At 37.4% G+C, this 14,987-nt stretch overlaps 1 protein-coding gene across 14 annotated transcripts in view; it reads right to left on the bottom strand.

The window, feature by feature from the left end:
* Positions 1 to 14,987, bottom strand: part of UBE3D (ubiquitin protein ligase E3D) — a 109,369-nt gene that overhangs the window by 84,235 nt on the left and 10,147 nt on the right. For all 14 annotated transcript variants that reach the window (XR_005930947.1, XR_005930948.1, XR_003921337.2 and 11 more), the window contains 4 exons: positions 11,611 to 11,842; positions 5,689 to 5,758; positions 3,117 to 3,186; positions 2,148 to 2,256 (listed from right to left, as the gene is read on the bottom strand). Coding sequence is in view for 10 of the 14 variants with exons in the window: in XM_030000067.2 (XP_029855927.1) it covers positions 2,148 to 2,256; positions 3,117 to 3,186; positions 5,689 to 5,758; positions 11,611 to 11,842 (481 nt within the window). In the remaining 4 variants the exon portion in view is untranslated. The remainder of the gene's footprint in view (positions 1 to 2,147; positions 2,257 to 3,116; positions 3,187 to 5,688; positions 5,759 to 11,610; positions 11,843 to 14,987) is intronic.

Genomic DNA, 14,987 nt, shown 5'->3' with positions numbered 1-14,987 from the left:
ATCTATCCACAAAACTACTTATTCACCTCTTTCAAACCTATCCTTTTTTATAGTACACAAAAAAATGACAGCTATTAAGATGCTGCTATGCTGACCAATGATGTACCATTTTGCTTGTGTTCTCCTGTCTCACTATCCATTTGCTGACCTCACCTTATTCTTAGCTTGTAAATCATGCAACTTCAAGGTAGGGAACCCTTCAACAATGGAGCAAAAAGCAGAGGCAAGTGATTCATCTTTTAGAGAATGTGAAGAGGGCAGAGATACAGTTAGGACAAATCAGGAAATCTGTATATGTCACTTTTTTTTTTCCTGAGACAAAAAGACTTTTATTTATTGTTATCCTTTAAAAAACCCAAACATAAGTAGTATATAGCTTCCAGGAACTTGGTTATCACCAACTTAAACAAGAGAAACTCATATTATGATATCCACAAATAACATAACTGGTAATGTTAAGTGATACATGCAGAGAAAATAAGGAAAATGAGTATACATGGTATTTGTGGTTTAAAAAAAATAAATAAAAAGACTTGTGTGAGACCTTAATTATCACATACATAGCCTAAGCTGTGTGCATTCACGTACATAAGCACAAATACTGTGAATGAGAATCTTTGGCTCATTGTCAAAACAAACAAGTGGGACAGCTGGTCCATGATGCATCAGTTATGAGACCACTTGTCTAACTTGGCTGTGTACTCACAGCCTCAAGCACCTACATTTTTTACCATTTAGCTGTTTGCAATCATTAATATAAACAGTGCTTACATTACACTTGTGTCCACAATGCCTCTGAGTCCTAAGACTTAACCCATGACTTCAGAACACCTGCTGGTGTCTATACAGTACCTAGAACCTCACCCTGGACATGAGTAAGGGCTTTCTGATGTAAACACACACACACAGAAATACTAATAACTCACTAATAAAAAGGAAGGGATGCCAATCAGAAGCCAGCACCTATGCTAATTCAGCCTGCTCCTCTAATTGATACATTGGCAAAAATGCAACTCAGAGCTAAGAGTAATGGCAATCTGCTAAATGAGGTGATTCTTCTGTTAGAAAATAAACAGTTCGTTCTATATAAGCTACTAGACTTAAGCATCAGAATATTAGGTAACTTGGAAACACATAAGCTACAAGGAAAAAAATCACAACAATTTTTAATGACTCAATTAGATTATACACAGTGACAATTATGGGTCTGCTCATGAGACCTTATTTTATGATCACAAAAGTATTTCTCAGTGGTTGCATAAATGTTACCTTGGCACTAAAATTTATTTAAAAGCAACAGATATACACTTACCTTAGAATCTGGATGTCCGGAAATTATAGAACTTGGACAATGTATATATAAAACATTTAACTAGATTGCCTACATCAACAAAGCGCATCTATAAGTTTATCCAGGGCAGGAATCTACAATCATGTATTTCTTTATCTTTGTGTCTATGAATTACTCGTACAAAACTGCAAAATTACAAATTCTGTGCCTATATTTAGTTCATGAATTAAAGAAAACAACCCTGGTTATACCAAGTGTCTAGTATTAAGATAATTCCACACCCAAACTCCTAGCCATCTTAAAAGTTTGAGGAATTTAGCTGTCACTACTTAAAAATCAAGCTTAACCAAGTTTAACAGCATTAGAACATTAAGTATAATAGGCAATTTTATTTTTGTTTGCACTTCACTTTGCAATGCAATGTACTGACTACATTAGTAGTCTCTGCTGACTTAAGACAGTATTTGTGAAAGATGCTATACAATTTTATGAACTTCTGGTGATTAAAGATAAGAAGCACTGGAGCAAGATGAGAGATATATTACAAAGTCAAAACTTAAGCTTTCCATATTTTCTGAATACAAAACAGTGTTATTTCTGTGCTACTTGTGGTGCATATGTAGTACTTACATTACTATATTAATAGAAAAAATTTCTATATGTACACCTACTTAGATTAAAAAAACGGGGAAATTTCTTACTTGAACAGAACTCTTCAGAACTACTTCAAGAATTTGGACTTGTTCATTTTCTTTAAACATACAACCATGAACAGCGTAAATAATATATTTTAGGAGCTGGAATTCATAGGTTAAACTTTTTCAGCAAGATAAAGATTAAAAAAAAAAAAACTTACCAGAATATAGATTTTTCCATTATCCCCTTTTACGGTGAATCTAAACGTGGTTTTAGCAGAGGACAATTCCACAAGACACTGAGCAACCATGCTCTGTAGAAACTGAGACCTGTTGAAGAATTAACCACATGTTATGTTTTTGTAACAACTACATGGGCTAAGTCATTCATATTGATGCAGTACAAGTATATGAGTATCTCCATACTGTCAATTCCACTACACCTTACAATCACTTTTCATTGAGAGATGGGGCTTCTTTATCTTTCTCTCCCTCTCAGAGGACTTTCTATTTCCTGCAACAGGAATTTTTTAATAGATCAGCAGTCTAAATTGCTTCACATCCTTTATTTTGACCAACACCAAATGTCAAATGTTGAATAAAAGCTTTTCTCTATTATATTTTACACATATGAACACAAAGTTCAGAAAGATGCACGTATTTCAAATACAATTCACAAAAAGAAAGAACTGTGACTAATGCATAGTACATGATACAAGATAGCTAGATCAAGTTCTGTTTCATCTTAGTCTTAACTTCAAACGGAATTACTTGAAAATTCAAAAATCTCACTTCCAAATAAACATTTCAAGCATTACTTAATTTAACTTTACATAATGTAACCTTCCATTTCCATAATTAGTCACCAGACATCATGCAAACATAGTTCAAAATAACTAAGTATTGTATTTTGGCTTATCACCTGAACAGTGAGACACTGCGACAAAATTATACACAATCCCTCTCCTGCATCACACACAAAGACAAGCAAACAAAATTGTATGAGTGAATTCAGATTACATTAACTTTACAATGCTTAATTCTGTGATGATTACATAAAATTTAATAATGCTTTGTTATTATATGTAATTATTCAAGAAACTAAAATATTAGTGCATTTCTAGCATCCTTTCTAAAACATAAACCTGAGCAAATTATCTGATTTTTTTTTTTTAATTTTTATTTGTTACCTTTGTGTTGGGCTGAAACTTCCCTCAGATGGTCGAATAATCACTTCGGTGACATAATATTTAATGGTACCTAAAATGGACAAAAACATTTTTCAAGCACAACAGAACAACTGACTTGTTAAGAATAGACTGTAAGTCACCATATCACTATACTCATTAAACTTTTGTTCAGCACTCAATTAAGAGGTGCAGCAGATGGTCAAATTCTGCTTTGGGTTGTGGGAGGAGAAGCAACCAATAACAGAAAACATACACTGGTGGAAGAAAACTGCTCTGAGCTAATTACATGATCAGCAATTTGTCATTCACATTGATCCTTGTTTAACACTGGGAACAATCAACTTGAAACAAAGCAAGCAAGAGCTCAAGCCAAACCTGAAAGATGAATTGAAAGAACTTTCCTAAAGCACTGAGATCAGCATAGCTTACATAAGTATTTTAGTACCCTCTGCTGCTCAGTAATGCTGCAGTGAATCACAAGAGACAGTTTTAATAACAGCACACACAGGGGAATAATTTTCTTCTTCGCTCAAAGAGCAGAATAGAACTTCTTTCCAAAGACCACACTAACTCAACACTAATACTGCATACATTCCGAGTTTCAATGTAACTGTTCCCCAAAACTGTTCCACTAAGACAGCCTTTAACACTAAATGGAAGTGTTTGAGTACAGAATTTAGTCCCCATCAATAAAGTCAGGTCAAAGATGATCATATTGAAACTCTGGGTCTATGCTACAAACACAGCCTAACCAGAGGGCCAGCAAAACAGGTTAAGTGTATAGAGTAATAAATTAATTCCACTAAGCCTTAGCATGTGAACAACAGTAAAGATTCATCAGTTCCATAAATTTTAAGGGTGGAAGGGATTGTCTCATCTGATCTTGGTCCACACACACCATTAAAACTGGATGAAAGCAAGCATTTCAGGAAGACAATCTGTTTTAAAGATTCCAAAGGCTTGGTAATCCCACCCCTTCTCCAGGTAAGTACTACACTTTTTAAATTATCCTCACTGTTAGGAAATTACATTTTACCTCTAAGTTTAAATTTAGTCTGCTCCACGCTGTGCCTAGTCCTCAGAAACAGGAGGAAAAGAAGCCAGTTCAGTCACTCCAGCTCCCCAGCTGTTATCCTGAGTAAGGAATTGGTGCTACTGCTGCAAGGGCACTGGGAATTAAGGAGATGTTTACTTGCAGAAAGATAGAAGGTGGGATTTCCCAAGAAAAAAATCATATGAGTATATGGGGATAGAGTTGGGGGAAGGAATAGCCGACAGGGGAATTTCAAAGCCAAATCTGGCCTCCACAGCTACACTACTCTAATCCAGCTTTATCTTCAAGGCACTGATATCTGCTCATGAGGAAACACCAAAGCATGACAGTCAAGTCTGTCTGCTCTCTAGTCTCTTTCACAGAGATGGCTCTGTCTAGACTTATACCATACATCTCTGGTTAGTTTTTTTGTCTGTTCTTTGAACTCTACATAAATTTCCTATAGTACTGAAGAAACATGGTCAAAACAATGGACATGCTATCTAACTTCAGCCACATACAGAGCCCAGAGCAAATCCCTGCACATCTACACAGTATTTGCCTTTTCCCATGCCCAGTGATCACATCAATTATTGGTTGCTACAACAGTCTGAAGGCTTAAATTAAGGAATCCATTATTCATTATGATCTGTGAAGCTCTTTTCCAACCACTGCTTTCCCAAAGTCACAACCTGCTTTGTGGGCTTTCGAACACCTTACCTTAAATTTGGTTTTATTAAAGCCTGTACTGTTCAGATCCCCGTACAGGACGATCAGAACCTTCTGTAACAGAAGACCTTCTGTCTTGTGTCTCCTCACGACTTATTTCTTACCCAGGCTTTGCATTTTCTGAGAAGTTTTTATGTTCTCCAGATCTCTGAACTAAGCCATGCTCACACTGACTGATGCAGTGGAGTAGAGGGAGAATGAAAGAATGAACCCTGCTAGTAACAGTCTTATTCCTTCTCTCCTGTTAATAACTGCATTTTAAAAACCACTAGAGACTCATCTTTACACCACTTCAGGTAAACCCTGCTGATTCAATATAATGACAGCTTTTAAACCAATAATCTCATCATCTCACCATTGGATGATGATGAGAGATAACCAGTTTCTTTGACAAGGCTTCCTTTCCATGAAACCAGGCTGGCTGTTAGCTTCTAGTTCTGTGTTGATCAAGTTCTGAATTAACCTTTCCGTTATTCTGTAGGACTGCCGGCAAAATAAACAACCTGTAATTTCTCAGCTCTCCTTTTTTACTGGGATTCCTAGTAAACTGGAATCATGCACTGAATCTTCCAAAGCTTTGGAATTAGCCAAATATGCCACAGAAACAAGGATGAAGAAAATCTTTGTCCTAAGTCACTTTCAAGGTCTAACAGTGGAAGCAACAACCTCATCTGTTCCAGAAGGGAATGAGACAAACACACAGGAATCAGCCCTGCACCTTACTGATAAACTGCTTTCCTCCAGTGTTTTTAACCTCCAGTGCTCAATGGCTGATGCAGTGAGGTCTAGTTTGGTTTGTACATCCCATACCTGATGACACTGTTTCTCCCAGCATTGTCTTGCAGCGCTTACAAATTACTCTGGTGTTTTCCTTTGATTTCTGTAGGACAAAGAAATGTCATTTAAATGTCACTCAGTTATTCTGAAAAAGGAATGTATAATTTTAACATACTCTCCGGAGTAGATAGTGAACTTTGTACTTGTTTCTGTTCTCTTTATGTTTACATACACACAGATTCACATTCACTACTTCAGCTTTCTACACTTCCACTTGCTTGCATATTTCATACTAGTTTTAAAATCTGGCAATATATACTGACCACACAGCACAACCTGTAATAGCTAACAGGAGGATCTCATAATATTGAGTGACTGGATGATAAAATGACAAGGTAAATTCGATTTTGATAAGGGCAAAATAATGCACATGAAAAGAAGTATTCCAAAATATATACATAAAATATTATGCTGCAATGTGACTACCATCACTCAGTAAAATGTTCTAGCCACTGTGGACAGTTTTATAGGAATACCAGTTCAATGTTCAGCAGAGAGCAGAAAATGTCCACAGAGTATTTTGAATTACAAGGAGAGAGCTGAAGAACACAACATAGCACAACATTCCAGAAAGGTGCGGTGGATTCTGTTCTTGAACAACCCCTCTCCCTCAATTCAAGTCAAAATGAAAAAGGTACTGACAAAGAATAACTGTCAGAGGTGCAGAACAGTTTCCATATGTGGCAAGAAAACACATGTAATGGGAGAAAGCATGAAAAGACAGAAAACTGAGGGGTATCACTGAGATCTATAAAATCACAAATGTTTAGGAAAAGCTGAAGAGGAAAAAAACATTTACTCTTATAGCTCATGCTATGAAAATATAACCTGGTTTGTATCAAAGAAAAGGAAGGTATTTGTCACACAATGCATAATATAGTTTGGTACTTACTGTAGGAAAGTATTTTTCGTATTAGAAGTATACCTAAGTTCAAAAAGTCTTCAGAAATTCAGGGGAAGCAATGTTCATCAAGGGCATATTAAAAACAAAAAATGTGGATAACATCATCTAGTTCAAGTGTCTACACTGGCCAAAACATCACTCAATACTTGCCTTACTCTTATGCATCCATCACTGCCCATTGAAAAAGACCTCATTTCTGGATGAACCTGTGATCTGCCCTAGTAACACTCCTGCTAATTCCAGTGTTAATATTTAAATTCAGTATCAGTATAAAGATACCAGTAAGCACAACTCCTACTTTATTCCAAAGTCTAAACTCCATAACTAGTTCTGTGTGGGCTTATTAACCTGGGTGTAGCACAGTACAGCTCTGGTCTGGAAGCAGTATGTATATAGAACCACAATGACGCTCCTGAGTTAATAAACCTATCTGGAGCTGGAAATCCTAAGAACGTAATGAGAAGACACTTAAATTGGACTTTTACAAGTGGTCTTTGTATAATCACCTTTATAATTATTCACACAGTATACAGTGCATAAAAATACCCATGTGTAATTAAACAACTACGGTTTTATTGGCTTGGTTTATAAGTCCAAACAAGTCACTATCAACTTGAGAAATCATATTGCAGCACATGCCTACAAAAATAATATCTAAATTTAGCATAAATTAAACTAGTTGAGGGGAAAAACCTCCAAATTTATCGTTTTCTGTAACCTTTGTAACAGATGGCAACAATTCCCATGGATTCCAACTAGAGTGAACACACATGCGCTCTTCAAGGAGCATATTTTTTCTTCACCACCATTATCATACTCCTTAGTACACAAATTTTAAAATGTATGATGATGATGTGTCGGACTCATGTCCAGAACAAAAAGTGGTGCTCTGTAGCCTATCACATCACAAAATTATTTAAAAAAAAAAAAAAAAAGAAAAAAAAAAAGAAAAAACCAACAGCATGAAGTAAATCCAATGGCCCTAGCTATGTCAGGTACACTTTTCATCTTACACAGATAAGTTTTGATGTATGTCCATTACAGTTGTCTTCAGATGCAGATTTCCAAGCACAATTATCCTAATCAAAAATTGAATAATGCTTTGTTAATTGATTTATTCTAATTCAGGTGCCTTGAAGGACATGTGGCCCGTGGTTAGACCGGTGATGAAAGAGATTATAGACAAGTCAAACAGACATGCCGGGCCAATTTTTTCAGTTACTCTGTGGAAAAGTGTACTTCCTGCTTCAATGATAGAGAAAGGGTAAAAAAGGGAGACGGAGGAGTTGTACACAGTAGTCTGGATCATTAAGTAGGTTGTGCTTGCCCTAACTGCCTAATCTGCACTGAAATATAGCCAAATGCCAGATCATATATTCAGAAACAACAGGAACAAAGCTAGTGATGATAAAATAAAGGAATACATAGTGAAAGACAGCAAAAATCAAAAGAATTTAGATGATGGTAGCTAACCAAACCAGAGTTACTAATGAGATGCTGCAAAAGAAAGGGCAAATATGATCTCTGAATGCATGAACAACTGAACAGTTGATACGGATAAACAGAAAAATATAACATCTTCAGAATTACAGTGAGATGATTACTGCAAAAATGGATCTATAAAGTATGTTAAAAATTTGGAAAATGGTTTGGAAAACTGCTACAAAAATAATTTCTAAAAAATAAATACACCTTAGAGATAAAAAGAGATACAGAGTTGCAATTCTTACTGTGCTTAATTTAATAAGAAGCCAGCAAAGAGTCAGGATGATTAACCATTGAAACAGCTTACCAAGGAACGTGATAAAGCTTCCATCATTTTAAGTATTAAATCAATACTGGACATCTTTCTCAAAGCTATACCTCAGACAGAACTGATGGATTTGATGCTGGAAATACCTAATAGAGCTCTCTGATCTGTACCACTCAAATAATAAAATGAACAGAAAGGACCACTCTAGCTCCACAAAAAACAGGAAGTGTCCCACATGGCACCTGAACTTACGATCACAAAGTCCTGCTTGTTCCTCACAAACCAGGGGTTTGTGTCCCAGGGAGAGCCTGACAGCCTCTGTTAAAGCTTCAGAGAGCTGACTATGTTGGAAGTACAGCCCCCTTGTTATGGAGCTCAGAAAAAACATCTGGTTCATATATACGCAGTTATCCCCTTTCCCAATTCCTACCTTGCTACTCCTCTCAAACATACACAGTAAAATTACTTGCTTAACATGAAGAGCAAGGATAAGTAGACAGGGTTTTGTGAAAACCAGTATTTGAGGTTGGTACAAATATTGCACAGTACAAATATATAATATACAGTCCTTCCTTGAAAGCTACAACTTGAATGTTTTTTTCTGACTACAGTTACAGGTGCTAGCTGAGAACTGTGCAGTACAGTACCTAAAAAACACCGGTAACTCGTTGTATCATGCTTCAACAGAAAAAGTGATAGTTTTAGCTAGACTAATTAAATCAATATATCTATTTGACAACTTGCAGCTGCTAGCAATCTGCAGATGGATGCGGATCACCAGCCTAGTATTTTCTGTTTCTGTTCCTAAGGATCCCTGATATAGTGTCAGGGAAAATATTTTCCCCAAGAGATACTCTTAGGATGCTGCAAGACCATGTGACGTTTAAAAACTATGTTACACCGGAAGACTAATAGATGTGCAAAGTATGTTTGCAATGGACGGATGGTGTCGTGGTCCCACTGGAGGCTGGGAAAGATTGTTTAAGCATCTCTGGTACATTCCTGCTACTATTTTGGTCATAGGAAAACACTTTCCAAAGAACTACAATGCAATTAAAAAAGAACTTTCATACTGGGGCAGACTGCAACAATATTCTCTGAAACGAGAACATTTATGCCAATAGCAATCTATCTTGCCTGTAACTTTCTATTACTCATGGAAGAATTTCTGTTTCAGTATGAGGTTTTTTTTCCTTATTAGTCCAGTTTCTGATGGATCTTACAGTTTTGCTCATTTGCTTGGCAACCGAGTGATGCTGGAAATAAGCAAACACAGAAATGAGAATTCATTGCAAGTGTGAAAGATGTAGAAAGAGGGATTTAACACAAACAAGGAAAGAATTCTCAACTTCAGTGCAAGTTTAAGGAAGCAAACATGAAAATTCATCATACTAAACTACTATTGTATGCCTCTGACAGAAAACAGCCTCCTCCCTCATCCAAAAGTTCTGCTGTTATCCTGGTTTGACCCACATCTCAGTAACATCTTTGTCCCACATCCTTTTATCGTGTTTCTGCCTCAAAACCAACCCTTTTCTGCCAAACATTCTCTTTGATCGAAGAAGTGTGTTGGGCACACTGTTCCCCTGTCTTTGGGCTGCAATATGAACTCCATGCACCCTGTATCTTCCCATCTTTGTTCTCATTGTTCTAAGATCTCTTTTGAGACTACTGAAATGTGAGATAATTCATTTCAGGGACCTCTGACAGAAAGCATTGTCCTCTTGGAAATCTGGAATCTTCTGCTCAGCCTCCTTCTTAAGGATACTTAGAAGAAATAACTCCAATTGCCACAGAGTTAATCCAAATTAATCTGCTTCTCCCATGCTGATATCCTTTCAGGGTACCAGTTCTAATTTTCCCCTCCCCATATTCTGCTTTTCAAAGAACAATGGAACAAGTAAGCAAAGGGACCACAGCTGCAAGACTTGCAGATATGGACCGTAGGACAGAACTGTTCCCCAAGCAGATGGCTCACTTGGATGCACTGCACCAGCAACCATTTAACTGTGAGAATCCCGGTGATTTAACTGGGGATAATACAAATCCCTAATGATGATAAGCAGCAGCAGACAGGAATCAGGGTCTCTGGAGTTACTTCTCAACAGATTAAAAGTTTCATGTTGGGAATCTGTACGTAGCAAGTCATCAGCTGTTAAAGACACAAGTTGCCAAGGCAGCAATGGTTCCCATAATTGTAGGAGGATTTCAGTAATTAGGTTTAATGCATGGTATTGGAAGAAAAGATGGTATCTGCAGGCCAAACCTTTGTCAGCACAAATACAGACAAGCAGCAGACTAACAGAAAAGGCTTTATGGAAATGTAGGCTTTGGTGAACTAAGTTCCTGGTTGTTCTTCTCGTAGAATAAAAGATTATTGCTTGAACTTTTATGTATGTGCTAGATTTCCAAGATGAATAAAGCACTGAATCTTCTTTCTTCATGGGTTTTACCCAACCATTGAAATATCAGTGTCCCTACAAATGTTTTTTTCATGGCAACAACAAATTTGGATGTTTCTAAGCCAAATGATAGCCTTCTTCCTAGAGACCCAGCTGATGGATATATCCCCCCCTGGAAGACCTCAGAAATATCAATGTGAAGAGTTATAACTTGGGATGGCAGGTCCCTTTCACTAGACAGAGCAGTCAAACAAACTCAATGTCTTTACTATATTCTAAGAGTGTAAGACAGCCACATCTGAACCCAAAACACATGCCAATTTTTCCAGGTCTTTCTAAAGCTAAAAAAAAAAAGAAAGAAAAAAATCACACCTTCCTTGATCATATTCATTGTTATGCATCCAGTCACAGTTTGAGAAGAAAAAGGATTGTTATTCCAGCTTCCTCCTCACTCTTCGCTCCACTATCCTTTGACAAACACCTAACCCATTACAGTCATTATCTTACTGAATATTGATGTCCTTCACTCAGGATATTTTGGGGGGAAAATATTTGGGTTTAGAACCACATAATTAAATAGTTTCTAATTCAATTTATAGGAAGAAGTTCTTCTTGCATATCTAGGTCAATATCAAAGCCATGGTGCATGCTTTAGAAAATGTAAATCCTAGCTTAGAGTAGTTTCTGGCTTCTGTGCAACTGAATATCAACAACTCCCTATGACCTTCAGAACAGCTCTGTAATACATACAAGTTAAAAAAACGACGAAAAAGTGTTTTACAACAAGAAAAGTCCAAATACATTCACTTAAGAATTATTCAAACAAAATACTTTACCAAGTTGGAGCCATTCTGAGAAGTATGGTGTCCAGTCTCTGAGCAGCACATGGGAGATTCAGGCACATGTGATTCATTTCCTGAATTCAACAGAAAAAAAGTGTCTCCAAGAAAACAGTCACCATGCTGAGGGTGCAAAGTGCTTCTGGCAAAGGGGTTAGGGTGACAACACCACTCTTCGACTAAAGCACTCCAGTTTTCACTTGGTAGAGGAAGAACTCTGAGAAATTTCCTAAGAGGGTAGAAGAAAAAAATATTTCAATATATTATATTCTTTTCTAAGACACTGAAAGAGAGCTTATACTCCTTACAAAAACGGGGGAAGTATGGCATTTTCTCAAAAGTAAGTGCTTGACTTTCTCAAAGAAAGGCACTTTCTTTGGATGAATTCTGAGAAAGCAATAGCTGAGTGTTTCCTGCCAAGTTTGTGATGAAGCATTTCCCAAGGGTGAATCTCCAATGATTACAAGGCAGAACTTGGCATAATCCTCTCTTGCAATGAATCACATGGCAAAAATAAAACAGTTCTATCCAGTCATGAAAAACGTAACAATGGGCATTTTGCAATTATATTTTTATTACTTCTTGTAAAGTTCCCTTGCACCAAATGTTGATATAAAACCCACAGAAACAGACTGCTGTCACAGCAAGGGAGAGCATGTCCTTTGAGCCCCTCAAAGTCAGATACAAGGCTTTGAAAAAGCTAAATCCTGACAAAAATACCACAGTATCTCTTCATTTAAAAAAAAAAAAAAAGGATAATGCAATCTTAATTTAGGTTCAGATTTAACTTTCAGAAGTCACATACAAAAAAACCCACAAATCCCTTTCTCGTGGGCAGCTGTATGTATCAAGGAGGCTGCTCCAGGCAATACCAGACTTTGCTTTCATTGTCAGTGTTGGTTTTAACTTCCTTTCTTTGGTTACACACAGTGCCAGAGGATTTTATAAGCCAAGGTTTGGAATCACTGCTTTAAGTTGTAAGATATACTCTTAAAGCTAGAATATATACATGTAGCTGTAGAAATACCAGCTTGGTCATTGTGGGTGAATGGTCAATACTTTCCTGCCTACAGTTCCTATAGCCATTCTGTGGTGCCACCACATGTGGTTTTATCAAGAATGTAGAAGTATTGGTGGATACTGTCCACATATTTACACTTTCTTTAATCTGTGTTTTCTAGAAAACTATTGCACTGGCAAGAAATTCAGCCCCTTTACCAAAACAGTGGGCAATGGCTTTAACAGTGTGTACCTCTCCAAGAGTTTTCTAGATGTACTGTTTGTCGCAGAGCCCCACTTTCTGCTTTTTGCCTAGTTCCCCTGAATGCTTTCCTTTTGTTCCCTTATTTCTTCTGCTGTTGCCTGAAACCTTTACATAGAGTTTCTTCATTCTACTCCTTACTTAAAACTTGCACTTAAACTTAAAACTTGCAACTTAAAAGTTGCAAATACAACTTTGATTATGGTGCTACTTTGCAAATAAACACACAGCTGCTAAGCCAACAGTTAGACACCCTGCCTTTCTTGCAATTCACGGACTATTCTTTTCTGAAGATGCCAGTTCTTCCCATTGTAGTTTCTTGTGCCTTTTGAACTGTTGGGTGGGTGAAAGTAAAATCTTTTATAAAAACTTCCTTCTGTCTAGATCGACAATAACATTTTAAACTGTGCTTGCCCCACCTGCAGATGAAAGTTGGAATAACTCGCCCTCTGACCCAGCTTTACCATAACTAAGATTACCTCTCCCCACTACCCATCAATATCTTCACTCTCTGTGGTCTTAAATATTGCCCGAGATAAAACCACAGTTCTGCCGTGGTGGGACTTTAATTCTGGTGTTGGCCTAATGACTGATTATTCATCAGCTTTGTACAATTAGTTCCAATGCCTGGACTCACACTGAAAAAAAGAAGTCGTCTTTCCTATGTATTGCTCTTTACAGCAACAAAAAGCTGGTATTGCTCAGCAATGTTTTTTCAAGTGTTACATACAGGTGGAAAAAAAGACAGAGATTACCCTAAACTGCAGATTAATGCTGTCCAGTTTCACTACATTACCCTTTCTTTACACTCACAGTCTGGAACAAAAGCAGTTGCTCCAACCGGTAGGAATTTCCTTAACAGACTCCTCCTAACTTTGAGCTATACAGAAAATATAGCATTTCCACTATATTTTAGGCTTTTGCCATTCATAGGTGGTAAGCCATATTCTGGATCACTAGAACTGGAAAAATGTAACACTAATAAAAATGTAGCTTTCCAGAAAAAACAAACAAACAAAAAGAAACTTGAAGTTTACTGGGTACTGACTAACTTGAGGCTGCTAAATACCGTGATAAAACCTAGCTAACAGGGGGACTTATCTCCCCAAACTTGCTCCTAATAACAACTGAGTTTCTACTTTTCAGACAGACACCTAGGCTACCTTCACAGTCACAGAGCAACAACCAACTCTTAGGCTAGGACATTTAAGAGAAACTTTCTCCTTCTGGAGATAGTTCTCTGTGTCCAAACAGAGGAAACCTACGTAATTAATTTAAAAAAAGATAGAAGTTAGGCACTAGTCTAAAAGAGTCCTGCCATAAGGATGTAATTCTTAGGTGAGCTTCCATGCTAAGGTATTTGACCATAGAGATCCTTGTAAGACTGGACTAAGAAAAATAATCTCTGACATCATTATTAACTAATATCCAAGAACTAAGTAATATCATCCTAGGTATTAAAAGTTCTGAAAACTATAAGTAAAATGGATGTTAGACTGTTAAACATATAACCCTTCTGTTCCATCAGAGAAAAAGAGAAGGAAGAGAGATCCAACTGAATTTCTTTAACAGCAGACTTCCTTATTTACTTACTAAAAAAATTTTGGACAACCCAGCTTGACAGTTATTTGTCATGCTTAAAGCTATTTATGTAGGAAATGCGTAATTAGAAGATTTCCCTTGCCATTGGTTTTTCAATAGCATACTTTTGTAGTACAAATTCTTAATGTTTGGACTAAGGAAAAGGTTTATTGCTTAATAGTCAATTTATGAAATTTATTTTTCAGGACATTCAGCCTTGTATTGGGTTTGCATGGCAACGTTTTGGTAGTGGGGGGTGGGCTACAGGGGTGGCTTCGTGAGAAGCTGCTAGAAACTTCCCCCATGTCCGACAGAGCCAATGCCAGCCGGCTTCAGGACGGACCCGCCGCTGGCCAAGGCCGAGCCCATCAGTGACGGGGGTAGTGCCTCTGGGAGAGCAGATTTAAGAAGGGGAAAAAAACCCTGCACAGCAGGAGCTTCAGCCAGAGAGAGGAGTGAGAAGATGTGAGAGCACCAGCCCTGCAGACCCCCAGGTCAGTGCAGAAGGAGGGCAGGAGGTGCTCCAGGCGCC

The sequence above is a fragment of the Aquila chrysaetos genome, chromosome 2 (assembly GCF_900496995.4).
Source record: "Aquila chrysaetos chrysaetos chromosome 2, bAquChr1.4, whole genome shotgun sequence".
Classification (NCBI taxonomy): Eukaryota; Metazoa; Chordata; class Aves; order Accipitriformes; family Accipitridae; genus Aquila; species Aquila chrysaetos.
This window is presented reverse-complemented; position numbering and strand designations above follow the sequence as displayed.